Genomic DNA, 26,631 nt, shown 5'->3' on the forward strand with positions numbered 1-26,631 from the left:
GATCTCTATATTGACAGCACAAAGACCTGTTAACACCCACGTGCATTTAACAGAAGGCTGTAAGTTCCTCCAAGTTACCAAACCCCTAAATGCTGGGTACAAAGATGCTCTTCTCATAAGTAAAAACCTCTTCTAGGTCTTGATTTCTGTGACATTCACAGTCAAGAAGCTACAATGTCTATAATCTCAGAACATGACATTTGGCTTAGAAGTCCTTTGCTGTTTTCTGTAATCCAGGCTCGCTGTCAGCGTGACACTGAACAGATCTCCAGGGATGGACCTCTTGAAATTGGTTTCCCAGTTCCTGTGAAGGATGTAACACCACTTCAGGCATTGCCAGCATCTACAGCAGGAAAAAAAGGTAGTTTCCCCTAGTGATATGGGGCAGCAGGCTTTGTTAATTTTTTGTTTCGTGCATGGTTAGGTGGAGGTGACAAGGGTGGGGAATTCATTAGCCAGTAAATTTTTCACGCATCTATCCGGCCTAGAGCAACACATGCCCTTTCTCTTCACCCCTGAGTTGTATCAACAGCTCTTCCCAGCCACATCACTTGGGCATGGCAGATACCCTGGATCCCATCCTGCTTCCTTCTCTATAAACCTGCACTTCCCCCATGCCATCCCAACTTCTGGTGACATGAGACACCAACTACCACTCTTCCAGTTAACCTCTAAATTCTCTTTCTGAGCCAGCAGTTGAACACACCTCATACCTCCACTGGCAATAATGTGTTTTTGCCCTTCTTGGGACTCATAGACTGTAAGATCTGAGAACTTTAAAGAGAAACCAAACTCTAAACAGGAGATTGGGAGTCCTGCTCGCCATTACCAATTCTCTTTCTGATTTCACATTTTTGGGTGGGGTTGACATCCAGTACCTTTGAAAACCATTGACAGATCCCCACTTCATTCACCCAGAAGCTGATCTAGGTGTAAGATGTTGAGGAGGGTGAATAAGAGATCAACTCATGTTTAGGAGGGTGAATGAAAAGCGTTGATTAACAGAGCTTGGACAAAGCTACTGGGGGCTGAGTGGTCTAAACCAAAAACGACAGTCTCCTGGGGAGATCCCTTGTTTGTCTGCTTTGTTCTTGAGTCACAGAACTCTGGATATTAGGAGCAAAAATGTCATCATCTTTCATTAGACTCATGTGGCCCACGTAAAAGGTCATTTCAGGACCCTTCCAGCTTCACAGTTCATGGTGCCCCTCCAAATGCTGTACTGTGACTACACTAGACCTGCAATGGCACTGACACAATGTTTTTCTGCCTGCCACAAGCTTTAAAATACATCTACCAGAAAGGGGAGGGAAAAAGAAGAGTACAAGTGAATCAATATTTTAACCTAGCGAGGACTGGGACAGTGGGTCCTCAGCTCTGACCCTAACCAAAGGTCAAGCTGAGAACTCAAACCCCACCATCATCCACAGCAATTAATACTGCCCTGTGTGGAGATAACATCCTGGAAACTGGACCTAGAGCAAAATGTCAGAAGGCACTGGTTAAAGGACTGCAGAGCATTATACGTGTACTCTGGGTTTGATACTGTGCAGCACCAGGCTACTGAGCCTCAGAGGCTGGTATTGGTACCATCTGAACTAAAGGGGACAGTGCCCTTTGGCCCCCAAGGGGAAATAAATGATGTCCCCATCTGGGCTTATTTTCTTTCTACAAGTAGAACTGGCTGTGCTGATGTGAATCAGTAAAGCCCCAGCTGGTTTCACATCTGGTTTACATGCGGGTCTGTTTGTGTGCTGAGTAGCGTTCTTGCCGTTCAGCAATTTAGAACGGTACAGCAACGTGCACTTGGGTGCAAGGGATAAATCCAGTAAGGGACAGGATCTCTTAGAAGTTCACATACATCCAAGTGAATGGAGTATTGAAGAAACTCTGAGTAATTCTACTCCAAGACAGCTGGAAAAATTGATCAGAGCTTCACATCCAGAGCAAGGACTCAATATGAAGATGCTGTCCCATCTTTTCATCTAGCTTTGCCAAGGGTGTTGAAAAGACCTTGAATAAAATGGGACCACATCATAGCGGCAACCAGCAAGAAGGACTGAAGGACACAGGCAGCTGGAAATGAAGAGTTTGGTCATGTTTTGCTGCCATAAACCAGAAAGACAGATGAAGGACTTTGTAAAGTGGGAGCAATGCCACTGAAGAAGGGGGAGTTACACTGGAGTAAAATTTCCTCCAGAGAGAAAGCAATGTGGAAACAGAGCCGATCTACTTAGTAGATGTGATCACCAGATTTCCATTTATTTGAAATACCTTTTTAAAACTCTAAGCACAATACATGTAAGTGTTCTGGGGGTCTTCTAATTTCCAGGGGTTTATTTGAATGCTTTGATTTGTATTGCAGAGCCACAGGGCATCTCCTGGGAGACTCCAGTGGAGGGCACAGTGAAGGGGGAGTCTCTGATAGAGTCAGACTTGGGAGAACAGCCCCAGGAGCAGCAAGAGCACCAAGTGCAGCTAAAACTAACCATTGAAGATTTTGTCCTGCACAAGATGCTGGGGAAGGGCAGTTTTGGCAAGGTAAGCATTGGGGATGGAGACACACTGCAGACATCTGCATATTGCTTTTTATGGCACTAAATAGCATGGGGTTTGAAGGCCACTTAGAAAAAACATCTCCAAGTCTTCAAAGAACCCTTGCTCTGGCATGGCTGAGTCTTGAACCCAGTCTTCTCCTTGACTAAGACAAAGGTCTTCCTTGCCCTTCCCTCTGTCCCGTTAGTTGCTGTCTCATGAGTGCCCATGACAGGCTGATGGGGCATCCACAGGGAGCTGGTGGGAGAGATTTCTGTGCTGTCCTCCCTCCTGCAGCTACTCCTGCCGGCTTAGCTGAGCAAGTTTGGAGGAAGGCAGAAAAATTAGCTGAAAAGTCAAATGTGGATCACCTCTCCTCTCCAGAGCAGCAGGTCCCCAGCTGGGAATGCTAACTGCTCTTTCCCAGATCCGATCTTTACTGGAGCGTAAAGCAAATTTTGCAACAGCCAAGAATTTGTGCTTTTGAAACAAGAACCACCTGTTTTCACAGGATTCATTAATCTTGATGAATTGTAGATTGTTCCTCCTTCTTGCAGATGTCCCCTGGAAGGGGACTCATGTTGTTCAGTGCCAGCGTAAAGCTGCATGAAGCAATATCAAAGGAATGCACCACTGTATTTTCACAGCCAATAAGGAGAATGAGCATTATTATGTATCACATTGCTTTGATCCCATGTCTTCTGAGGTGAAAATTGTGCTTTAAAGAAGGGCTGCTTTTTGCCTGCTAAGTGAGCTGGAGCAATTGCTGCAGCCAGTTCTTAAAACTGTTGAAATATGTGCTGTGTTGCCTTTCCATAATTGAAAATACTTGGCATGTCTACAGTTTGCATGGGAAACAGAACTGAGGCATCTCAGAGCTAAGCCAGAATACCCCAAAATTCACAGCCCAAACTAATCTGGACTCCAGAGCACAGATGTCATAGAAACATTTATGTTGGAAGAAAGGGACTTCTGGACATCATCTAATCCAACCTGCTGCTCAAAACAGGTCTCATCAGATGAGGTTGCTGAGGTCTTTGTCTAGTCAAGTCTTTAATACCTCCACTGAAGCAAATTACGTACCTTGCTTTAGCCCCCGCTGTTAACATGGGCTCGCCAAGCCTGTAAGTGTCTGCATCTCTCTGCAGTGCACCATGTGGGTGTGGAGAGGATGGGCTATTTCATGCCCTTCTGCAACAAACCTCACCCACAAGTTTCCTGTGTAGGTGTTGCTCCTGGTGCCCTTATTTGCTTGGAGCAAGATTCACTTCCCCATAGAGGGGACAGGGTGTGCAGATCTCAATGCCTGAGGGGTCTCTCCAGCTCTACATGGACCAGGGAGGTTGAGGGCAAGACCTGTGAGGAAGACCCCTCTGCACAAGGTCTAGCTTTGCCTACCTGCACCTTGGAAGCCACAGCACAAGTCACAAATGTACTGTGTTCCCTAGTTTCCCCAGGAGAGCAGTGCCCCGCACAAAAACGGGGGCAAAAAGGGTGCCTGCAGCATCAGCACTGTTAGCATTTCTGGTCATTCACTGCAAAGACAGAGGGAGGCTCTAGGCTCTACTGTCTGTCTAGTGCTACAAAGTGAAATGCAGCAGTAGCCAAAAGGGTAAATAAACTTTTTGTCAGGGCTAAAACATGCCAGAGCTTACTCAGTAAATAGTGTCTGGTGGAGAACTTCAAAGACCTCTTTGATGAATCTTATGTACTCATTCAGTCTGTGGAAAACAGTGTCAACAGGTTGTTAACATAAAGATCAGGACTGGCATTGCCTTCCAGTGGAGACTTCTTTGCTCTGTGGTCTGTAGAAAACCCTTCTCTGCTGCCCTGTGTCTCATTTTCCCTGCCTATAAAAATAGATAGAGGTCCTGACTCCTCTGGGGTGTGTTTTGCTATTCTCAGAGAAGCCCTGCAGAAGTACAGGGGACCCAGGCTGTTTGCTCAGGCCTCCTACTAACTGGGAGGAAGAGGAGAAACTCACATCTGATATAGAACAATCTCGCTACTGGTGGACATCAGTCTGCACCTGCTGAAGTTCTGGTGCAGGGCATTTGCATGTCACACGTTGACAAAGCAATATTCTATGTTTTGTTATTTGAAGTCAGAAAACAGGAAACATAACTCATGAGCATTTGCATGAGGATGGTTTCTGTTACCAGAATCATTTGGCGCTCTGACATGCCCTGCCCACACAGGCGTGTAACCCCTACTCTTGGAATCACCAAGACCTTCTCATCCTTCCCTAGGGTTCAGCTTTATAAAGCTATTGTGGGTGTGGGGAACAAACTCAAAGTCTACAAAGTCTTAATGGAAGAACTGGGCCATAACCGTCGACTGTTTTAAGGCCTGCCCTGGTGAATTCGTCCAAGCTCAGCTTCTGTCCTCACAGGGCTATGGTGCCCGCTCTGAGAAAAGCATTGCTCTTTCTGAGCAGCTGTTTCCACCCTAGGTGTTCCTTGCTGAGCTGAAGAGCACAGACCAGTATTTTGCTGTGAAAGCCCTGAAGAAGGATGTGGTGCTGATGGATGATGACGTGGAATGTACGATGGTAGAGAAGAGGGTCCTCTCCTTAGCTTGGGAGCACCCTTTCCTGACTCATGTCTTCTGTACGTTCCAGACCAAGGTAAGACAAGGACCACTCACCTTCCTTCATGATCTGAGGATGCTTTGCTGAAATATAGGTACTTGGTGAAGTGCTTAAGTCTGCTAGATGTTAGGGAATAGCTTGGACATGAAGTGGTGCTAAGGGAAGGGATCTTCATGTTAACCACTTGGGAAGTGGCTTCAGAAATTTCACCTGCCTTCCCCACATTAACCTGTGGGGTATTTGAGGATTATGGCGTCCAAGACTGATTGAGGTGGCTATGCAGAAACTCCCTGTTAAAATCTGCATCCTGGTACCCTAGGCCGAGGATGTGCGAAGGCCATGTCAGCAGCCAGGGTGCAGATGTGCCCACAATGGTGTTGCCTGAACCTCTTGTACCACACAGCAGCATGCTGCAGCAACCAGCCTGGATCTGAGTTAACTCAAGAAACTCTGGTTATGGAGAATAAACATGTTGTCGTTCACTTTGGAAATCTCCTTTTCCCCCAGTTACTGCTAAATTGCATCAGACTCTTCCTAATTTGTGCAGGACCACTGGTGGTGAAGGCTGCAGTTCAGAGGGGTAGCACAAGCTGAAATCCTGCTTAGGACTCCAAACCAAAATTGAAGTGATGTTTAAGTAATGTATGAACCTTCATGGCCCTATGTGGCAACAAACCACCAATTCAGCTTTCCATAGCCTTTTCTGCAGCCACAACCAACCATCTTAACACTAAAGCACATAAAAGGCATAGAAAAAAATTAATGGAAATAAATGTGAGAGATTGACTCATCTGTCCAACCTACTCAAACCACTCCTGAGAGATGCTTGCTGTCCCTGAGCTCAAATTCAGAGCAACACCACTCTCAAGGCTGCTTGTCCAGGGCTTTGTTAGGATGCTCCCAGCCCCTGCTCAGCCGCAGGATGCAGTGACACAGAGCACTGCACAGTGTGAGGTTGGGACCTGCTCAGCGAGAGGCTCGCTGCTCCTGCAGGGTCAGGAGGAACAAATATAACCTCTGCAGTATATCCCAGTCGCCCATGGGATGCGGCACCTGTTCAAAGGCAGATTATAACAGGGAATGGCTGGGAACTGCCATAGGTGATGTGACGTGATGTGAATGCTCAGGCATTCATGTTTAATAACCCCTTTGGGACCATCAGTGAAGACAACATGTCCTGGGAATGGATCCTATGGATCCTTGCCTGGTGAGGAAAGGAATTAATTCCCTGGAGGGGGGAGCTAGATTTTGGAGGAAAAAACAAATGACCCAACTCCAAAAGCAAAGAAAATCCAGACTTAATTAAAAAGACAAAATGTTCACAACAGTCACAGCTCTACAAGGGAGATTGTACCGCAGGGAGAGCTGCTTGTGCTGCCTGAAGCTCCAGGTGCCCAAGGGGGTGCTGACTGATGCCAGCGGCTGACTAGCATGCAGGAGCAGAACTGTGTTGTCTGTGGTCCAGCCTGGTCCAAGCCTAGTCTGGGAGCTGGAGGTCAGGTTCAGGATGGACACAGCAGCAGCAGTCTGCTGCTCTGGTTTCAGGCAGCACGTGTGTGCAAGTGCCTGCTTCCCTCATGAGGCCACAGCAAAAAGATGAGAGACCAAATGGAGTCATGCCAGGAGCCAGACAGGATTTACTGATCGTTTGTGGGGGGAGATGGGGGACGGGGACGACTGTGCTTCCAGCTGTGGCTGAGGCAAGGAAAACCTGCAGGATGGAAAAGCAATGAGTGCCTGACAAATCCTTGGGGGCCAGGCTCAAACACCCAAGTTATCTTTTCCTACACTGTCTTATGGGCAGTATCACACTACTGTCCTCTTGGCGTACAGAAAGAATCTCCCTCCATCTCATCCCAAGTCATCATTGCCACTTTAAAGTTATTTCATCTCTCCATTTTGCCCTCAAGTCCACAGACAGAGAAGCTGGAATGTGGCTGCCCGAGCCAAAGGCGCTCTGGGCTGTGATTGATTTCTAGCTTATGGTTTTCTGCTCTGACCTTTGCAAGCCAAGTGGTGATTGCTCAATGCATGAAAGTCATTCAGAGTAGGAGAGCTGTGACAAGCCACGGACAGTCTTTCACGGCTCAAAGGACAGCATGGTTCCATTGTAATACCTTTCAGAGCAATCTTTTTAGAAGCCAGGACACTGCTGTGTAGAGTCCCTCTCTGGACTTTAATATTGAAAACTTGAATTTTCAACTGAAAAATTGATTTACTTTTTTTTTTTAAGGTTCCTCTGGATAGATAAGCAGTGTCAAACAGGAATGCATGTGTCAATGCCTGTCTGAATCCCTAACGCTTTGGCTTGCAATATTTCTGAGCCGCTTCAGGTACTGAGTCCTTCTGCAAAGGACACTAAAACCAGGAATTATTCCTACACTGAAACAAGAACCTCAGTAGTCCCCATGTCTCAGAAGGGAAAAAAAAGTCGTATAATCTGTTGACAGTTCTTTGAGCTCTGGGGTGAGTTTCTTCCCGGCCTCAACCCAGGTAATCGGTGAGTGCTCAACTATATAAAGCCTGACAGCCCTTCAGACAGGTTTTTGTAGGCACCAGGCACCTAATGCTCCTTTTTATTCCTGTGGAGGCTGAATGATCAGTTCTTTTGAAACTCAAAATACTTGTCATGTTTTGCTACATAGGAATAAATTCAAATGCATGGGTGGGTGGTTTGTGGTTTTTTTCCCAATCTGTTTTTGAACTTGACTGTTTTATTTTACTGCAGTAATCTTTGTATCCAGATATTCAGCTGACATAATTATATGGTGTGAATTTTAGCAACAAGCTCAGAGAGCTATTCTGTTGTATTAGATTTAAAGGGACACTGTTATGTTAAAGAGGAGGAAAAACATGTTTATAATTCTGTGAAATCCCAAAATTAGTTATTGCCAAAACAGTGACTAGCATCACAGTGCTTATATTTTGTTCTTCTTTTTGCATTTCACTGATCTTCTGCGATAAAAGTAGGCTTTCTCTTTTTAAAAGTCACTTCTGTTTCTGTTTCTTTACTGCATTGACCAAGTTTTTATTCACACCCTTTTCCTAAATGCAAATTAAGTCTTGAGGCATTTTGGCTTGTAGCACAAAATAGCAACACAAAAGGCTATTCAACCCAAAAGAGAAGTTATCTTTATTGCAATTTAGAAGTAAGTTTACAGAAACATTTCTTTACTGCTTTACTAATGTATTACATCTTTTCCAAGTCCTGGTGGTGAACCATTTTCACTTGCTCTGTTGTTTTAATATGCTTAGTACTGACTTTAACATCTCTTACATTGACAGGAAGGAGGAAAGGATTGTAAATAAGGAGTGTGATCCTAATTTGAAAATTCTTAGGCTCTGAAGTGTTTTCCATTAATAGTTTCAGGAAATTTCTCATTAAAATCTCTCCTCAGAGGAAACCACAATTTCTGCTAAATTTTCCGAGGGCAATTTCAGTTTTCTTTTATCTTTGTCTTGGTGTTAGAGGAACAGGGCTGAATTATTTGACCTGAATCAAAGTGCATGGGTTGGCACATGTGCTTTTCATACCTGTTTAATGTTCAATTCCACTGCCTGGTTGTGCCACGGACCTTCTGAGCTGCCCTGGATCAGGCTCACATACCCTTCCCAGGCAATGCAGGATCCTCTCTGACCACAGCACGGCTGCAGGATGCTGATGCATTGCAGAAGTCATCCGGCAGGGTGGTGAGGTTGCGAGCCTTGACTTCCAGCATTGCTGAACCACTGGATGCACTAAACAAAATACCATGTGCTGCTCCCAATATGATGTGTCCTGTGAGGCCAGACCAGATGCCTTTCTAGCCAGCATCCTGGTTTTGGCATTGACCAGGAAGGAAGGCTAAAGAAGAGGGTACAGGGCAATGCAGTGATTTTCCCCTTGGACAAACCATCCTTTTCCCTTGTACAAACCATCCATGCCTTGGTGTTCAGCCATTTGGGAGACATATCTTCAAGCTACAAGGTTTCTAGGTCTCCATCCTCCTAGTATTTTGGTGGAGCTACCTCAGCTTGGAAACATCTGATATGTTGAACCAGCTGATGGGAAAGTTGGGGAAGAATTGGGAAGTTTAAGGAGTCTTTGAGGATTTTGTCTTTTGCAACCAGCAGGCAGGAAAACTGGCAAGGTCTCATTCAATCCTGGTCAAAATTCCAATGTGGTTCTGTAGATATAGCAGTGTCTCAGCAGAGCTTTGGGGTTTCAACAAGGTTCTGCCAGAGAAGGTGTGAGCAGCTGTAATTATAACATAAAAAATAGAGTCTTTACAAGACACTTCTACATGGTGTCAATCCATGCGGTGTGAACAGGTGGAGTGTATAGGCAAGGAAAAGAGGGGAGCAGCTCACAAGCATGTTTTTTTTAAGTAATAGATGATCAGCATATTTAACGCACACATCCTCATTGCCCTCCTGTTGTCCAGCTCTGAGGAAAATCATCCTAAAATGCATTCAGCTTTGCCTGACATTTCTAAAAGCCTGCAGTGTAGCTGCTCTTCATCCTGAAAGAAAGTTGACTTCTTAAAACAAAAACATTACTTTTTTTCCCCCTATTTTTCATCTGATAAATATTTATATTTCATACATTTGACTACTTTTTATTTAGTTTTTGGTGTGGTGATTTTTTTTACCCCTCAATCATCAAAGAAACTTTTTTCTAGCCCTAAGAAAATTAGTCTCTTTCTGAGATCCCACCCAATACCAATAGGAAAGTCACTTTCTCTTGCAAGACAGGGCTGAGAGTGACTCAGTTTACCTCTGTGAGTGATGTATTCTGCCTGTTCTGAGCTGTGAGGAAGGGTCCTGGATCTCAGAATTCAAGTGAAAGGAGCTATTGCCAGCTGTGCCTGCACCTTTAGGTATACATATTTATTTTTATATGTGTATATAAATATATTCATATGCCTTGTACCAAGAAGATGGGCATACAAAGCTAAGCATCCCAAATGAACAGTTTAACATGCAGTCATAAATGCTGACAGTGCAAAGATTAAAACAAAAAATAAATTGTCAGATCAGGGACTGGACTGAATTATTCGACAGCTGTAAGAAATGCTGCCATCTCCAGAAGACAGGCTGATATTACACAAGAGGGAAAAAAAAAACCCTTTAAACCAGAGAACAAAATTAAACCTTACGTTGCTTTAATCTGTAACAAATTGATTTTACTCATCCCCAGATCATGCAAATAGCAATAATATTGGTGCAAATATTACTTCCTATGGTCACCTACTAACAAGGAGTGGTTCAGCATTAGTTCCTCATGGGAATAGGCATGGTGAGGAGTGCGTGCATTGCTTGCTTTCCCAGTGGATGGGATGCTGTGATGCTGAGAGCCCTTTGGCTTCCATCAATCCTGTGAAATAAAATAGATCCGAAACGTGGATGAGCACCCAGACTGGGCTGAGCTGTGTTGCCTGAAAATGTGAGACAAGAATCAGCTGCAGGAGTTGCATGGTGTCAAATCTTTCTCTTGGCAAGGGCCAACTTAATTCAGTGGGCATGCAGTAGGGTTAGGGCACTTAATCTGCACCAAGGAGCCTTGTGGAGTCATTTGCTAAGAGTAACTGCTCTAAACAAGGGTAAAGCCACATTGTCCTGCAGCATTAATTATTCCAATATTCATCCTCCTGGAAGCCCTGGGAAGAAGAATTTTTGCTCTTCAGTAAATGTTGTTAAATCATGTATTTGTATGTATGCAAGTGCTTTCAAATGCAAAGAAAACAAAATCTGAAAATCTTTGCAGAAAAGTGCTCTGGAGGGCTTCCAGCTGGTTTGAGGATTTTAAGAGCCTGTTATAGGATGTACCTTCAAAAGATCAATTTAAATGCTGCCTGCTTTATACTCATTGTTTCTGAAGTTGAAAGCATCTCTGATAGTGACTATTCATTCTCACAGCAGTTGCATGCAGATCAGAAGCAGGTTGGTTTAACTCCATCCCTGCCATGTCCTGGAGAGGCAGAGGGAGCAGGTGGCTCTGCAGAGAGGAGCTCAGCTCAGCACAGGCACTGAGGGCCTGATGGGGCAAAAAATTGAGTTCCTGCAGTAATCAAGTCTTTTCAGCACCTGGCAGGATTGACTCAGCTAGGGTGCTGGGTTATTTTGTGTGCAGGATGCACACCTGTGTGTATCTAACCATATATTATGCAACGTCATGTTGTATGGTTCTGTCTGCTGTAGGAGCAGTGCTTCATCCTCCCACAGAGGGGTTTGCCATGCTCCCTCTGCTGCAGTGGAGAAGGCCACTGGAAGATGATCTGGAAGTAGGGAATGGCTGATATATGGATGTCCTCACGACAACTAGTGCCAGCTGTCCTGGGGCAGTGTCCATTGCTGTGTGTGGGAAATGCTTTTACAGTTCTCCTTGGGCTCTGTGGTTGTAAATGATGGCCCCAGGCTCTGCCATGAGACCTGTTCTGCTCTGTCGTGTGACTCTGGAACTGTGACCAGAAGTTTGGCTTGATCATTTGCTACTCCAGGATGCTCTCACAGGCAGTCAGCAAGTCATCTGTCATCTGTCTGCAAGGCAGACAGGTAGGGTGAGGGTGAGGGGCTCTTCCCAAGCCTTCTTCAGAGCTTTATAGGGCTCACCATTGAGGAACAGCATTGCTGTTTGTTTGCTTAACATCCCTGAGCTAGGACCGTTGCAGGGGAAAAAAGAGCGTGACAAAAGCATGCCATCCCAGCCTCCACATCTTGAGAAATCATTAACCAACTCTCCCCTGCTCCAGGTGCTGAGAGACTTCAGAGCCTGGCAGCAGCAGACAGGAGCCATCAGATGAGAAGGACGTGTAGGTTGGAGCCTGTCTGCAAACAAGTCCTCTGTGCCATTCTAACCTTTGAACCTCTAGGACACTGTTGAATTTTTGGTGGTTTCAAGTATGGGTTTTGTCACTTCCCATTTTTAATGTGTTCTACAGCTCTGTAGATCTCAGGTTTAGGAAGCCATCCCCAGTCATTTCTTGCAGCTTGCACTGTTTGATTATATCTTGCTACTCATAACGAACTACTTAGGGCTGATCTCAAGCAATTTTTCTGCATGGGCCATTCCAGACAACTGACCTTTGTAAGAAGCAAGGGGAACTTCCAAGTCCTGGAGCAGAAAAGTCGGAGTGATGCCATCATTTTTTTCAATAGTGTTTACGTACCACTCTGTAGCATCTGGTAGACCATGAAATTCAGTATTAATCGTGCCTTAGCCAAGTTTGTAGTGTTCAGCTTCATAGCTTTACACAGTTGAGAAAGGGAGTTCCTGTAATGGTCTTTGGATTGCAATTCATCTGAGGTTGTCCACCTCTTCTTTCCTCAAATGGCAGAAGGATGCTGCCAAAGTCCGCAGTTTCAAGTTAAAGTCCTCAGTTCAATTAAATAGCTGCATTGGATGGTTGCTTAAATCCATGAACAAGGACAGTACAACTGCTTATTCTGCTGAAAAAACACAGACTTCAAGTTACACTTAAAGATGTGTGATGAAGTGTAGCTTCAGTCAGTGGACTTCCCAGGGAAACCCAAGGGTTTTCTCTCTCTCAGTCCACTGAAGCTGAATATGGCCCATTTGAAGACCTATGAGGTTTCTTCTGTCCCAGTGTGAAACATGTGGCTGCTGGTCTGTTGTTGTCTAAACCTCGTCACCTCCCTGTGTACCTTCACAAAGAGCAACTGTTCAAGTGTTTTCCTGAATGGGCTCCTGAGCTCACATCGCTTCCAAGATTTATGCATCTCAATAGTAAATTGCCGATCTCCATTTGGCCTTCTTACTTGCTTAAACTGATTGATGTGCACAGACCTCTACAGATGCAAGACCTTCAAGCTGAAAACCTGCACCCATTTGGTTTATTGGCAAAATTTGTATTCTTTCCCTGGGAGGCCATATCTGGCCCTGTGCTTGTTGGATGACAGGTGGGGTTTCCAGCCAGGCGTCCATTTAAAGAAGAGTACTGTAATTAAAAGGATCTAGCTAAAGAAATTGCACAAATTAGAGCAGACAGCTGTTATCTGAAAGGAACAAACACTGTTGTTTTTTTAAATAGCCAGCTCTTGGCTTGCTGCCAGAGATGCTTACATTAGATCTTATGGATAAAAATCTTCCCTTGACTGTTAAAAATGTAAGTGAAAAGAACTCTTATTACCCCCCCCCCTCCCCCCCCCCCCAAAAAAAATGTTATGGGCAATAGGCAACAAACGGAAGACAGTTGTAAACTTTAGCATAGCCTGGAGATGACTAACTTCAGATGCATACAGAACAGAGAGGCTTTTGAGCAAAAAAAAAATACTGCATCCATTTTATTTTTTTCATGCATTTATGCACAAAATCTGAGATTCCAGAAACAGAAGTTTAAACTGGGAGCGTAACTCATTGCACAGATATGCAGAAAAAGATGCCCCTCCTGCTTTGTGGGTGCAATTCAGTGTGGAAGGGATTGGTCTGAGTCAGCGTCCAGCTTTGCAGGGGCCTGCTAGTGAAGTTATGGCTGATGAGGCAGCAAGGGGATCAGCATGGCGTACATCAAAGACTGGAAAGGAAACCTCGGTGATGGGTTCTGCTCTTTATTCTTACAAAGATTCTCTGTCATTTCTGTGGACCGGGAGGAGAGTTTTCCACTGCCCTGGTCAAATGGCTGATGGTTACATGAAGCTGGGGACAAGGACTGGATCTTTTTCCAGGCTTCTCTGACATGCAGGCACTCAATGGGCATCCGGAAATACAACTGATTCATGAATCTTCCCACTAGCAAGTTGCACCATGCCTTGTTTAATAGAGCAGCTTTCAGACTTAAAATTGAGCATGTGCTTAAAACAGATTGCTGCATCTGGCCAGTATCTCTGATAACTTGAAAAAGTCAGGCCCACATGCCTCCACAAAAGATGTGCTGATATGCAGGTAAAACCAGATTGAGACCTGTCCGCTGGATGGATAATGCACTGGGCTGGAGACCAGAGGAGACCTGGGATTTACTTCTGCCTGTTCCACTCATCGCCCAGGAAGCTTGTCCTTCTGTTGTAGAGTTACTCAGCCCCTTCTAGTGAGCCTTGAGCTCTGCTGCTAAAAATCAATGGCACCAGCTGATAATCAAGTGGATTCGCAGTGTTTGTTAATGCTGTTCATACAACTCAGAGCAGGGAGGGCGAGTATGAGCTTAGGGAACAAAGAGGAGAAAGGAGGAATCTGAAAAAGAAACTGCTTTCTTTCCAAAACCCTTGCAGAAATCTTTTCCTTCCTCTTTTCAAGTGCCTTGGGGGGGGGGTGGGGGGGTGGTGGCGTGTGTGTGTGTCATTTTTAATTTTATTTCACGCTTCCCCACCCCTTATTGTCATCTTGTCTCATTCTCTAGGAAAACCTCTTTTTTGTGATGGAATACCTCAATGGAGGAGACCTCATGTTCCATATCCAGAGCTGCCATAAGTTTGACCTTCCCAGAGCAACGTAAGATGTTATCATTACCTTTTGGCTTGCAGGTTGCACACATGGGAGAAGCAAAGGCAGCAGCTGCAGTCACCAGGGATCTTGATTTTATTCCCAGCTCTGCTACTGTCCTGTAGAGGAAACCCTGGGCAAATTATTTGACCTCTCTGCACCTTACCCAACTGCAAAGTGGGGATAGTGCTTGTGCTTGAAGAAGAATCACCCTCTGTCCCAGCTTTCTCCAAACTGAACACAACAGGCATGCAGGTCATCACCTCGACTCAGTGATGCACTTAGATCCAGTCACTTCCTCTCCCTGTCCTCTTTCCCCTCCCACAGAAGGCTTTTTAGAGCCCATCCACACAGCTAATTTCAGTCAGACGTGACCTTGCTTTACATTCTTGGTCAACCAAGGAAGCTATTTCTGTCTGGAAGTGTTACAGACGCTGCTTGTTACACCCTCGTCAGCATTGCATCTGCCTGCAGGCTTATCCTTTAGCCCGAAACCAGGGACCGCCTTCTAGCCTGTGACCTGACTCCCATATTTTGCGCTGACCTCAGCACAGTCTCACAAACATTTGTTCAGAGGCGAGAACTGAGCTGGATAGAAGCTGTCCCTTAGCCTGCCCTGCTGGTAGGATTAGTCCCCTTCCCAGGACTGTGGTCCTTCTGGCAGAAAGGGGCTACAGAGGGACCGTGCAATCCAGCGGAGACCTTGCCTCTGGAAGTGCCTCCACTGTCTATAAACAGCCTCAAGCATCCTAAGATCTTTTTTTCTTTTTAAAAATGCCAGTGGATGAGGGTCATTTTAAAGCAAGCTACAGGTGTCTGCTGTGAATTACGGCAGCCCTGGGGTTGCTTTGTTGCCCTCGTTGAGTTCTTGCTCATCCCATAATTGGAGGCCCCAGTCATGACATGGTGGGGATCTAAACTCCAGCCCAGATTTACCACTGTCAAAGAAATCCCCCAGATGCATTTTCAGCCGTCTGTGGAACCAAATTTCTTGTTCTTTACAACACTGGGTGGCCTGTAGCCAAGCTGCAGGACCTGCTTAAGCTGAGGTTGCCAGTTCAGTGGTAAAAGGTGAAGCTGTTGTTTGTTAAAAGTAATAGAATTTTCCCTTTTCCCCTTTAAGGTTTGGGGAGGGGAGAGATAAAAACCTATTGAAAGTGCAAAAGGTAAATTTAAACAAAAAATTAATACGCCAACTGAGAATTAAAAATTTATTTAGCTTTGATTAAAGTAAATAGAAGAATTAGAATAAATGAAAGGTGCTTTTAATCCTTCTACAAGCAAAAAGTGTTTTGAAAGCCAATATTGAAACCACTATAGGAATTAATTTTTATTTAATAATTAAAAAAGGAAAACAGACCTTTGTTTAAATCAGTGTTTAGTTTGATGATTTTTTCCGAAGCATTTGAATGTTCAAAATTAAGGGCCAATGCATTGAAGACTGAGGGAGCAGAGCTGTACAGCCCTGGAGGGGCATACGATCCCACGGTTATGTTCCCTTCTGGGAGAGCACTTGCGCTGTGCACTGGTGCTGCAGCCTTGCACTGCCCCTTCGCAGCAGCACGTGGTGCTGTCCTTTAGGCAGATATGTGTTGAGAACAAAGATCTCAAACTCAAACAGACCAAGCTGCTAGCTAGCTCCTGTCTTGGATAAAATTTCCAAAGCAAGTCCTAAATGTGAGCAGTGAAGAAAGAGGTCTGTTTGACAAGCCAAAGGGACCGGTGGTGGTCCCCAAACCCAGACACCCACCTGCCTGTCCCATTGCTGGGACCGCTCTGCTGTTTGTGCAGCAGCTGCTGAACGTGGCAAATTATAGCTGCTCTTCTGAGGCCTGAGGCATTAACTGTGATTTGCAGTTTGCAGTCTGGTGCATCGCTGTAACTCATTATTTTAAACACGTAAATAAGGGAGAGGCACAGGCCCTACCTGGTCTGCCTTCCTTGTGACAAGGATCATACCTTGAGGCGAGGCAGGGTGGGCAGTAGGAGCTGGGTGGTGGTTTTTTGGTCCACAGCTGATCTGGAGACATGCTTGGGCACTGAAGGACATGTCCTCATAGTCAGTTACATATCAAAAAAATGCAGCTAGCCATGCCGTGGGGCTTCCAAATTCCTGGAAGTGAGTAGGCTCCAGATCTCTATCATTTTGCAAAGTGGTTTCAGTGGGAGTTGGGCTGCTAGCTGTGTGGCGTGCTTTTGGGGATCTCACATCATCCAGCAATTACCTGTAAAACCCCGTTACCCCAAGCCTTCAGGAGACACTTCAAGCCTTCTGGGAACTTCATGACATTTTGGCTTTGTGGAGACAAAATTTCCATCTTTTGGGATCTAGTTGGAAACGCCTGTGGAGAAGCATCAGTTCTAACATGTGCTTTCTGTCACTTAGGTTTTATGCTGCTGAAATCATATGCGGGCTTCAATTCCTCCATTCCAAGGGCATAATATACAGGTAATTTTATTCTTTAGTGTCTAGTATGCTAAACCATTTCAGCTTTCCCTGCAAGCACTCTAATGGTAACTGAGAGACTGTTGCCAGTGGTATTGCATTTCTATGCAGATTGCCTTTTTACAGAGACTGGCTGTTTTATTTTGAAGAGATAGTGCAGAAAAGGCCGGTTTGAGCCCTTTTTGAGAATCCAGTCCTATTTCAGTTAACATTAAAACTTCTTGTCCTTCAATGCATTTACACCGAGTCATTCATATAGCACCCAGCATAAGCACCCAGTTTAAGCTTTCCGTGTATAAAGGTAAAGTCAAGCTAGCCATGAGAAATTTGGTGTATCTGCTGTGCTGGTTACCCTGGGACAGTGGTAACGAGCTCAGTTCAAGTAACAACAGCAGGGCAACAGTGATATACCTTCATTTTGGGGTTATTAACAGGTCTGCTGTACACAGTTCCATGAGGAGATGGGATTCATCTCACCTACCACCATGAATCTGAACTAGCTGCTCAAGCTCTGCTTGTAGTAAGCAGAGAGGAGGGGGCTTTTTCAGGTTCATCAAACCTGTGTTAGAGTGTGTATGAGAAGTGCCCATTTCTACCAGCAGGCTCTGCAGGGACCCAATGGGAATGAGATGGGACATTGCAGGCAGCTGCCCTCAGGCAGGAGCCCTGTCCCAAAGTTACTGGTATGAACTCACAATGCATCAATCTATCAAATCCCAAGGAGAAGTCCTCCACTGCAAAATTGCCTGTTCCAGCTTCTGCTTGATTTCCGCAGGACCCTCAAAGTTATGCACAGATGCTTTGATCTAATGCACAAGGGGTGTGCTTCAGGCCCATATAAAAGGACAGAGGCAAGAAGGGCTGCAGAAACCAACCCACAGCCTGCTTTCCCATGGCTGAAAAGAGGAACCGAATTTCTGGGGACTTCTAGTCCAGCTCATCTTCATGGCAAAAGTTAGTTACTACATTGCAGCTTTCTGTAAAAACAGGAAGCAAATAGCTTGTTACAAACAAATGAGAGAGCTCGCCAAAGCAGTGTTGTTTGCTGAAACAACGATGAGCTTATTTCAATGTTTGTCATGCAGTGTGAACATTAGAACAAATGCTAAAAGTGAATGGCTTGCTTATAATACTCTCCCATTAAAACACAAGCTTTGATTCATCTGAACTTGCGTTATTACTCATTATTAGTACTCATGTGGGAGCCATTTATAGTCTTTATTGACTGATGATGGTGATTGCGTGAACATGAGATCAATGTCAATGGCATTAAGCTAAGATGATCTCTGGAGTCTCAGTGAGTTTCTGGCTCTAATTATTGTTCTGGATGACTGAAGGGAAACATTTTCTTAAGTGCCCAAATCACTTAGCCATGTCTGTCATTTTTACTCAGACTTCTCAGAAAAGTTGATTAAAAATATCTGCAGGACATTGTGAGTTCATGGCAGGACTGTTAATGCTGACATTTTGTTTATAATTCACATTTTTATTTTAAATTGCTACATCAGTGGTGCGTCACGGTTTGGGACCCATTTCATTGTGAAAGGAGAGACGTTTAGAGTCTGGAGCCTTGGGAAATGTGGGCAAATTGGGATAGCTAGTTATTGGGTAACACGGTGATAGGAGGAAATAGCTCATTCCCAGGAGTCCCTACCGCATTGCTTTGGGTATCAAGCTTTGAGAGAAAAGGTTTAACCAATTCTACTCTTTTTTCCTTTTTTCATGGAAGACTGACAACAAGGTCAGTTGAGAACACACAGCCATCAGTATCTCAGTCAGAGCCAACTTAAGCACTTTAGGAAAGTGAAAAAAATCATTTTTGAAACTACATGATTTGTGATGTAATAAGAATAATGAATCCAGCTGTTCCGTCTCATGCACCCACGTTTGGAAATGTTGGCTTAAATTTTAATGAATGAGCTGAGGCATTTTTGGCAGAAACTCCAACCCCTGGAGCTAATGAGTTTGAGACTCATCAAAATAATGAAAGCGAACTGTAGGTGATGGGTTTTTTGTTTTACTTCGATCTACCAGATGAATAAAAGCAGTGCTGACAGCCAGAGATTGATCTCAATGGTGTAACTAAAATAAGTCATTCCAGCTGGAAATTGTGACAACATAAATGTCTGCCACTTGGAAGGCACATGTCCTGGCTGTCTCTATATTTCTTTTTGATTGATGACTCCCACTTTTTCTTGGGTCATATTCTAGCAGCAGTGAACAATTCCCCCTGACAACAATTTAGTGTGTAGGCACTACGAGGTCCCCCACCCTGACCAGCACCCGGCCGAAGCAAGATGAGGAGCTTTGCACAGCGAGAGGCTGGGCAGACATCTCTCCTGCAATTGTAGGCAATCATCTCAGGAGTATCATGCATTAGAAATTACCTTCTTTGAGGGATTCAAAGTCATTGCTGAAAAAAGCACATTGTAAAACAGTTGTCACAGGGAGGGTAGCTATATAGTAGCCTCATGGTTAGGACTCTTGCCTGAGATGAGAATATGTGTGTAGGCAGAGGCTGGAAAAGACGAGCTATATCCTCAGCTGTGAGCACAGGTAAATGTTGTGTCTGGGTGCTTTGGGAGCCCTGAGAAGGAGCAGTGATTTATAGTACAGGATAGGCAGTGCAGGAACCTGGGTGCTCTGAGACCAGGTAACCCAGATTGTACTTACATCCCAGGTGAAGTGCAGCATCACTGATCCAAATATCTCCCTGAGTCATTATTTCAAAGAAAAACAAAACTTTTAGGTAAGATATAAAAAATATAACACAGAAGTCACGACAGCCTTCCTTTCTTTCTGCCTTTTTCTTTCTTTCTTTACATGTTTTTCTCACCTTTCAGAGGTTATTCCCACATGAGGACCTCTTTGTTCATTCTGAATGGCCATGATTCATCAGCTCACTCGCTTTTATTTCATCCTCTGTGCATTTTTTTTTCTCTCACTGGGTTCTTTGCTTCCTACAGTAGCTCAGAGCCTGAAACCTCTGACAACAGCTTGGCAGCTATGTGTGAAGGGCTTTGTAAATCCCCAGGGCTCAGATAGTGCAGTCCAGCAGTGAAAAGGTGGTGGGTGTTCTGCTGAGGTCTGGGATTATTCTGACCCTTTGCAAGCCATTCAGAGGTTGCAGGCCCTTACTTCTTCCAACATTTGTAGAGCTTGCACTGGGAGAGAGATCTGGCAGCAGCTTCAGAGAGAGTACTGAGACTCCCAGGGAAGGAGAAAGTAAACATTAGCTGATCGCTTCTTGCTCACCATCTCCAGGTTGTTAGGGCAGAAGCACCAACTGGTGCACAGCCCTTTTTAGCTTCACTATTCTGCATTCTCCAATGAGGCAGCTTTTAGAAGATGACTTGGTTAAAGTCTTCTCTAGCAAATGAATCAGTGCTGGGACAGGAGGAATGAGGAAGAGTGATATTAAAGCCCAGGAGAGCAGCTCCTCATTTGGCCCACAGCCTTCATTTCTAATTGCAACGTATAGGTGCTACTTAGAGGCAGATAGCAAGTAAGCGTAACTGCTGAATTAACTTGTGTGGTTCTGTAACAGTTTAAAAGAGTTTCCTTCTCTTCCTCCACAGAGACTTGAAGCTAGACAACGTCCTTTTGGACAATGAGGGGCACATCAAAATTGCTGACTTTGGGATGTGCAAGGAGAACATGTTTGGAGATGCGAAGACAAGTACTTTCTGTGGGACTCCTGACTACATCGCTCCTGAGGTAGGTGTGGGGTCCAGGGAGGTCAGCAAGCTGCTGTGGGACAAATAAAGTGTCTTAAGACATGACTGTCAGTCACTGGTGGAGGGTGCAAGGAATAATAACCTGCTTTAGAGCAAGTTGCAGGCTATAAACTGGATTTCAGTTTGAATCAGAGTGTGCATTGCTGTCTGGCATTGTATATTTTTGTGTCTAGTTCATTTTTTGTGCAAATGGGCCTGGGAAGCAAGTGGTGCTTGTCTTAACTAAGAAACAGAATGCTTAATGGAAATCCAGTTTGTGCCATGGAAGAAGAAGCTCCAAGAGGTAGGTTCTGCAATTCAGGGATAGAAACAGTATGAGGAATGGGAAACATGTTCCCTGGCTAGTTAACAGTAGGCTTCCGTGGATGTACAAGCTCCTTGTTAGCTGGTAGGGACCTATGGGCACTTCTAAAGGATGATATTCATCAAAAACTAAGAGAAAAAATAGAGAAAGGTGGGTCAAAATGCCCACCTGAAGCTGATTTTCCCTCCTCATTGATTAACCACCTTTTAGATAAAGATGCTGGGTCCATGATAAAGCAGAGATTGGGGTTCACATTCCCTCTGAGAATGTGCTTTAATGGAGATGGCACCCACAAGCTTGTACTTCTCTCTTACTCAGACAGGTTCTTAGCTGGCTGCAAACACAGTCTGCATCCCAACCATCCCCCCCACCCCGAGATGAGTAAGGCACTCTGTGCTCTGAAAGGGCTCTGCCGTCAAAGGCATAACCTTAAAACTGAGCACAGGTTTGAATGTCTGTCTAGTTAAAAAAACAACCGAAAGCTGCTTGTAAAAGGGATGGAGATGCCTGGACACATAAACATGAGAGTGGTCGTGCATCCTGACTTTTCCTTTCTAAATGCCAGCAGTCAGAGGAAAGGTGTTGCTGTCTGGAAGACAGCTGGGACCCAACCTCCTGACTCCAGGCTCTGGACTACCTGCTTCTCTTCTTTGGCTGGGCACAGTGCCAGAGCACCTCATGTCACTGCATCAATCCATCCCTGGAAGACATGCCTCCACAAATTGCCCTCTGGTGAAGGAGGCTCTAAAACTAGAGATGATGGACTTGTATCAGAGCCAGGCTGTGCCTGAGCTACCAAGGGCAAGGCAGGGGCTTGTAGCTTGTGTTAAGGTTCTGCTCTGTCCCCTTGACTCAGGAAGGCTGGGGCTTGCATGGAGACAAGCTCCGGGCTCCATGCGAAAACATACCAGCAGCTCCTCTTCTCCTTCTGCAGCTGGAATCTACTGATACTTGGTGGCAAAAAGCTGAAGGAACCTGGCCTCCATGTGTCCATGCAATAAATCTGTGTGGTCAGAGGCACCAGCCTCCAGTTTGCCCATAGCGAGATCCTTTGCCCTTCCCCTTACTTCTTTCCAGTTTTCCCCAGACAGAAACTTGTTCTTTTTTTTCCTTTTTTTTTTTTTTTTCCCCCTAGTAAATTTAGATATTTTGGACTAGATCTCTCCAGAAAAGAGAAAGCTCCCCTAACCAGGTGACTTCACAAAATGATCAATGCTGCTATGGAGAGGCTTTGACTAATTAGGTGACAAATTGGGGCCAAATAAAACATTTTTCAGCTCAGAGAAGAACCTACGAGTCATCCATGCATCATGTCCAACATCACACTGAAATCCATTTATTTGCCCTTCAAGATCCCATTTCCTGATTTTAGTGTTTTCATGATGGATATTGGTACTTTCCAAACAGCTTTTAAAGCTTTTGGGTTTTTCCCCTCCACTATAATTCATTGATCTTTTACTGTGTACCAAGGGCTCAATTCTGGTCTAGATTACACCACAGCTGACACAAGGGCTGGTCTCTTCAAATCAATTGGATTTGTATTGCCTAAAATCAGGTGTAAGTGTGCTCTGCCATCAAGCTGCAATTGTCTTTTATTCCACTTCAATATGCTTTTATTAAAAATAAAAAAGCTGTTTTCTGATCAAAAAAAAAAGAGCACCAAGTGATAATCCATTATCTATGATTTTACTTCATATAAAAGAGAAAGACTAAAATAGTTCAGAGTTTTATTTCTGCACCATCATTTATTTTAGAGATTCAACGAGTGCATATAAACCATTTTACCTCTAAATTGAAACCACTGCTAGAGTTTATGGATCATGTCTCTCGCCAGAGGCAGGAGCACTGGACTTTTTGTCAGTGTTTCAATGCACCTGCTAGGACTGTAATTTGTTACAGACCCAGCACCTTGGCTACAGCCATGCAAATAAGGGGGCTTTGGGTCAATAGACAAGCAGGTTTTTTATTTCAAAAAATATTTGGCAAGATAAAAAAAAAAAGATTTTACCTGAAATGAAATTGCTGAGTTTATTTTTTCCAGAGAATTGCAAAGCTAATAAATCTTTTCTTTGACTGTCATAAAACATTTAATTTCAATTTCCAGGCATTTTATACTTAAAAAGGTAAAGCCTTATAAAAATAATGTGTCTTTTCAGATGGAAAGGTTGGGATTATTGTCTTTATAAGTGATCCAGAAGAAATATATTAGGGAGTCTTGCTGATTCCTTTTTTTGGCTCTGAGTGAAACATCTTGCATGTATTGCATCTTACATTCAAACAGCTTTTTTGTCCTTTTTGCATCTCCTTTTCTGGCATTTTCAGAGACAGATGTCTTAGTCGTGAGAACTCTACAGAAGCTTGGGTTTAGAATTCTGACATTAAAGTGCTGCTTTGCTAGATGCCACAGGTACATCAGAGGGGGATACTTCTCACCTAATGTGAGAAAATTAATCTAAAAATGAAGGATTAGGTGGCACTTTATACTGTTGTAGAAGGACAAGCATCCCAGAAGACAAGTCATCCCTTCCCATCTTAGGCGTGTAAGTCAGTTAAATCACCGTTTTCTCACCATTGACTACAGAGAGATTCTGGATAACTAAATTAATAAAACACATAACTTTTAGGGAATAAAATTAATCTGAGTCCAAGTGGCAATTTACAAGCAATACATCATAGAACCGTAGAATCATTTAGGTTGGAAAAGACCTTTAAGATCATTGAGGCTGCCAAGTCCATGACTAAACCACATCCCTAAGTGCCACGTCTACACGTTTTTTAAACCCCTCCAGGGATGGTGACTCAACCACTTCCCTGGGCAGCCTGTTCCAATGTTTGATAACCCTTTCAGTGAAGAAATTTCTCCTAATCATAGAATCACAGAATGGTTTGGGTTGGGAAGGACCTTAAAAATCATCTAGTCCCACCCCCCTGCCACGGGCAGGGACACCTTCCACCAGCCCAGGTTGCTCCCAGCCCCGTCCAGTCGGGTCTTGAGCCCTGCCAGGGATGGGGCAGCCACAGCTGCTCTGGGCAGCCTGTGCCAGTGCCTCACCGCCCTCACAGGGAAGAATTTCTTCCTAATATCTAGTCTAAATCTACCCTCTTTCAGTTTAAAGCCATTCCCCCTTGTCCTAACACTAGATGCAATATCCCATCTAAACCTCCCCTGGTCCAACTTGAGGCTGGTTCCCTGTGTCCTGGCGCTTGTTCCCTGGGAGCAGAGACCGACCCCCCCTGCCTACAGCCCCTGCCGGGCAGCTGTAGGGAGCCACCAGGTGCCCCTGAGCCCCCCCTCTGCAGGCTGACCCCCCCAGCTCCCCCCGCCGCCCCCCCCCAGCCCCTGCCCCAGCCCCTGCCCCAGCCCCTGCCCGGCTCTGGACACGCTCCAGCCCCTCTGCGTCCCCCCTGCCCTGAGGGGCCCAACCCTGAGCCCAGGCCCCGAGGGGCGGCCGCACCGGTGCCCAGCACAGGGGGACGGGCTTCTGACAGCGGCCAGGGCGCTGCTGGCCCCCTTGGCCACCTGCATCAAGGTGAAGATGAAGTATGAAAACAGTCAAGAAATTACTCACCCATTTCTACTATACCTCAGAGCTAGCACTAAAGATCGCCTCTCTAAGTCATACTTTTTCAGCTATCAGCAGTTTCATATGTACTGATCTGGATAGCTGTTTTCACTGGCATTAAGCCAGGACTTGTCACTGATGCCTACACCGTAGCTCTAGCATAGGCGATCACATTGTAACCAAGCTGTGGCCTCAAGACTAAGGACTGTGCCTTAATATGAACTATTGCCCTCTCCAGCTCTAAAATAATAAGGATCCTACACATCATAGTCATTGCAAGTACCTTTAGGCATCCACAATATAAATATCTGTACATCAGCAAGTTGTCTAGGCTTCTTGATAACCAAAGGAGACAAATGGGGGGCTGTATTTTGCAGCAGGTGAATATTTAGCTGGATGTCTAAAATTGGACTAATTCTCTTTCTTAACTACAAAATGAGCTAATGATAACTGGTTCAGCCCTAGGTAGCTCCATAACAGATAGTTAAAGGCAGGTGAGATTAATTTTTCTTCCCCAGAGGGGAAGTTTGAGAACTTGGTGGTGTCTGGCCAAGTTTGTTGGGGAAGGAAATGCCACCTCCCTTCTTAGGGGAGGTTATCACTCTAGCTCACGCCCCCTGGCCCCCACACACTTGATGTCTGGATGTAGTCTTCACTTTATAGCTGACACAGAAAGGCACAAGCCAGTGGACTGACCGAGGACAAATTCCCATCGCTCCACCTGTAACTCAGTTGGTCTCAAAAGGACAGATCAGTAATTGCTTTCTCATCTTTTTCCTGGAGCAGGTTTTGCTGGGATAGATCCACACCATTTCTACTGACTGATAGTCCTAAAGTACCCTTACACTGCCACTTTTGTAATTTTAAAATATAGCTTGTGTGAGTTAAATCAGTCCCAAAATGCTAATGTCTAGCCATTTGTCTTCTTGGACTTCACAGACCTGATTTGAACCCTTGGGATAACTTGGAGACCAGGCAAGAGATGACTTGTGTCACTTTTTATGTTTGAGATCTCTCTGGTAGCCAAGGAATTGTTCAAGTAACTTAAGAGTTATATGCAACCTGTTATGTGCAGTGCGAAGGACTGTTTTGGCACCCAGGTGGGGCTGTGACTTGGACCTCGTCGACCCACTGGCAGATGCTCTGGCTCATGCTGCAGGCAGAGGGAAGCACCTCTGCCACCCCACTCAGTGCAAAGGGGAGCTACTGAAAATTCAGGGGCTGCCCACCCTTCTGAGGTTGAAATACTCATGATAGACATTTTGCATCTGTCTTTGTCACTCCTCTTTGGGCAGATATTGCTGGGGCAGAAGTACAACACCTCTGTTGACTGGTGGTCCTTTGGTGTCCTCCTGTACGAGATGCTTATTGGCCAATCTCCTTTCCATGGCCAAGATGAGGAGGAGCTTTTCCAGTCTATCCGTATGGATAACCCATTCTACCCTCGCTGGCTTGACAAGGATGCAAAGGACATTTTGGTGAAGGTAAGAATTACTACACATCGAATGAAAGTCTTTTTGCCAGAACTGTGATTTTTGATTTATGCATCTTCAGCTGTTGTTCAGAGAAACAAATTTAGTGTGATAGGACCAGAGAGTCCCTTCCTTGTCTGTGGACCTCAAAGCACATCTGACCTGTCATAAGGCCATCTTTGTGTCTTCCTTCTCCTGAGTTGTGATGATGGCTCCTCACATCCAGTAAGTAGGATCACAGGGTATCAGATACCAGCAGAGATCAGTTGAGCGCAGAGCATTCCTTAAGGTGCAGGGCATGTTAACTCCTGGAAGAGATGTTCTGCCAGGCTTCGAACTAAGGGTTACAGCGACTTCTTTGATAATTATAGCTTTGAAGCACTTCTTGTGCCTCAGAGATACGAGGACATCTAGGGTAGATGGCTTTGGTGTTCAGCTTGATTTTCAGTAGAGAATATTTTGCATCTTTGCACTGTGCTAAAGAGCATGAAAACAAAGCCTAAGCTGTGGCCTGAAGTGGTGGAGCTACTCAAGGTAGTAGCACCATGTCATCTGGATTTTTGGCCCTT

General features: G+C 44.9%; 1 protein-coding gene across 3 annotated transcripts in view; it reads left to right on the forward strand.

Moving 5' to 3' along the window:
• Window positions 1-26,631, forward strand: part of PRKCQ (protein kinase C theta) — a 66,886-nt gene that overhangs the window by 34,217 nt on the left and 6,038 nt on the right. For all 3 annotated transcript variants that reach the window (XM_013301354.3, XM_055808555.1, XM_055808556.1), the window contains exons 12-18: window positions 238-361; window positions 2,366-2,541; window positions 4,988-5,161; window positions 14,458-14,549; window positions 16,927-16,989; window positions 20,565-20,703; window positions 25,886-26,074. In XM_013301354.3, the coding sequence (XP_013156808.1) occupies window positions 238-361; window positions 2,366-2,541; window positions 4,988-5,161; window positions 14,458-14,549; window positions 16,927-16,989; window positions 20,565-20,703; window positions 25,886-26,074 (957 nt within the window). The remainder of the gene's footprint in view (window positions 1-237; window positions 362-2,365; window positions 2,542-4,987; window positions 5,162-14,457; window positions 14,550-16,926; window positions 16,990-20,564; window positions 20,704-25,885; window positions 26,075-26,631) is intronic.

The sequence above is a fragment of the Falco peregrinus genome, chromosome 6, assembly GCF_023634155.1.
Source record: "Falco peregrinus isolate bFalPer1 chromosome 6, bFalPer1.pri, whole genome shotgun sequence".
Lineage (NCBI taxonomy): Eukaryota > Metazoa > Chordata > Aves > Falconiformes > Falconidae > Falco > Falco peregrinus.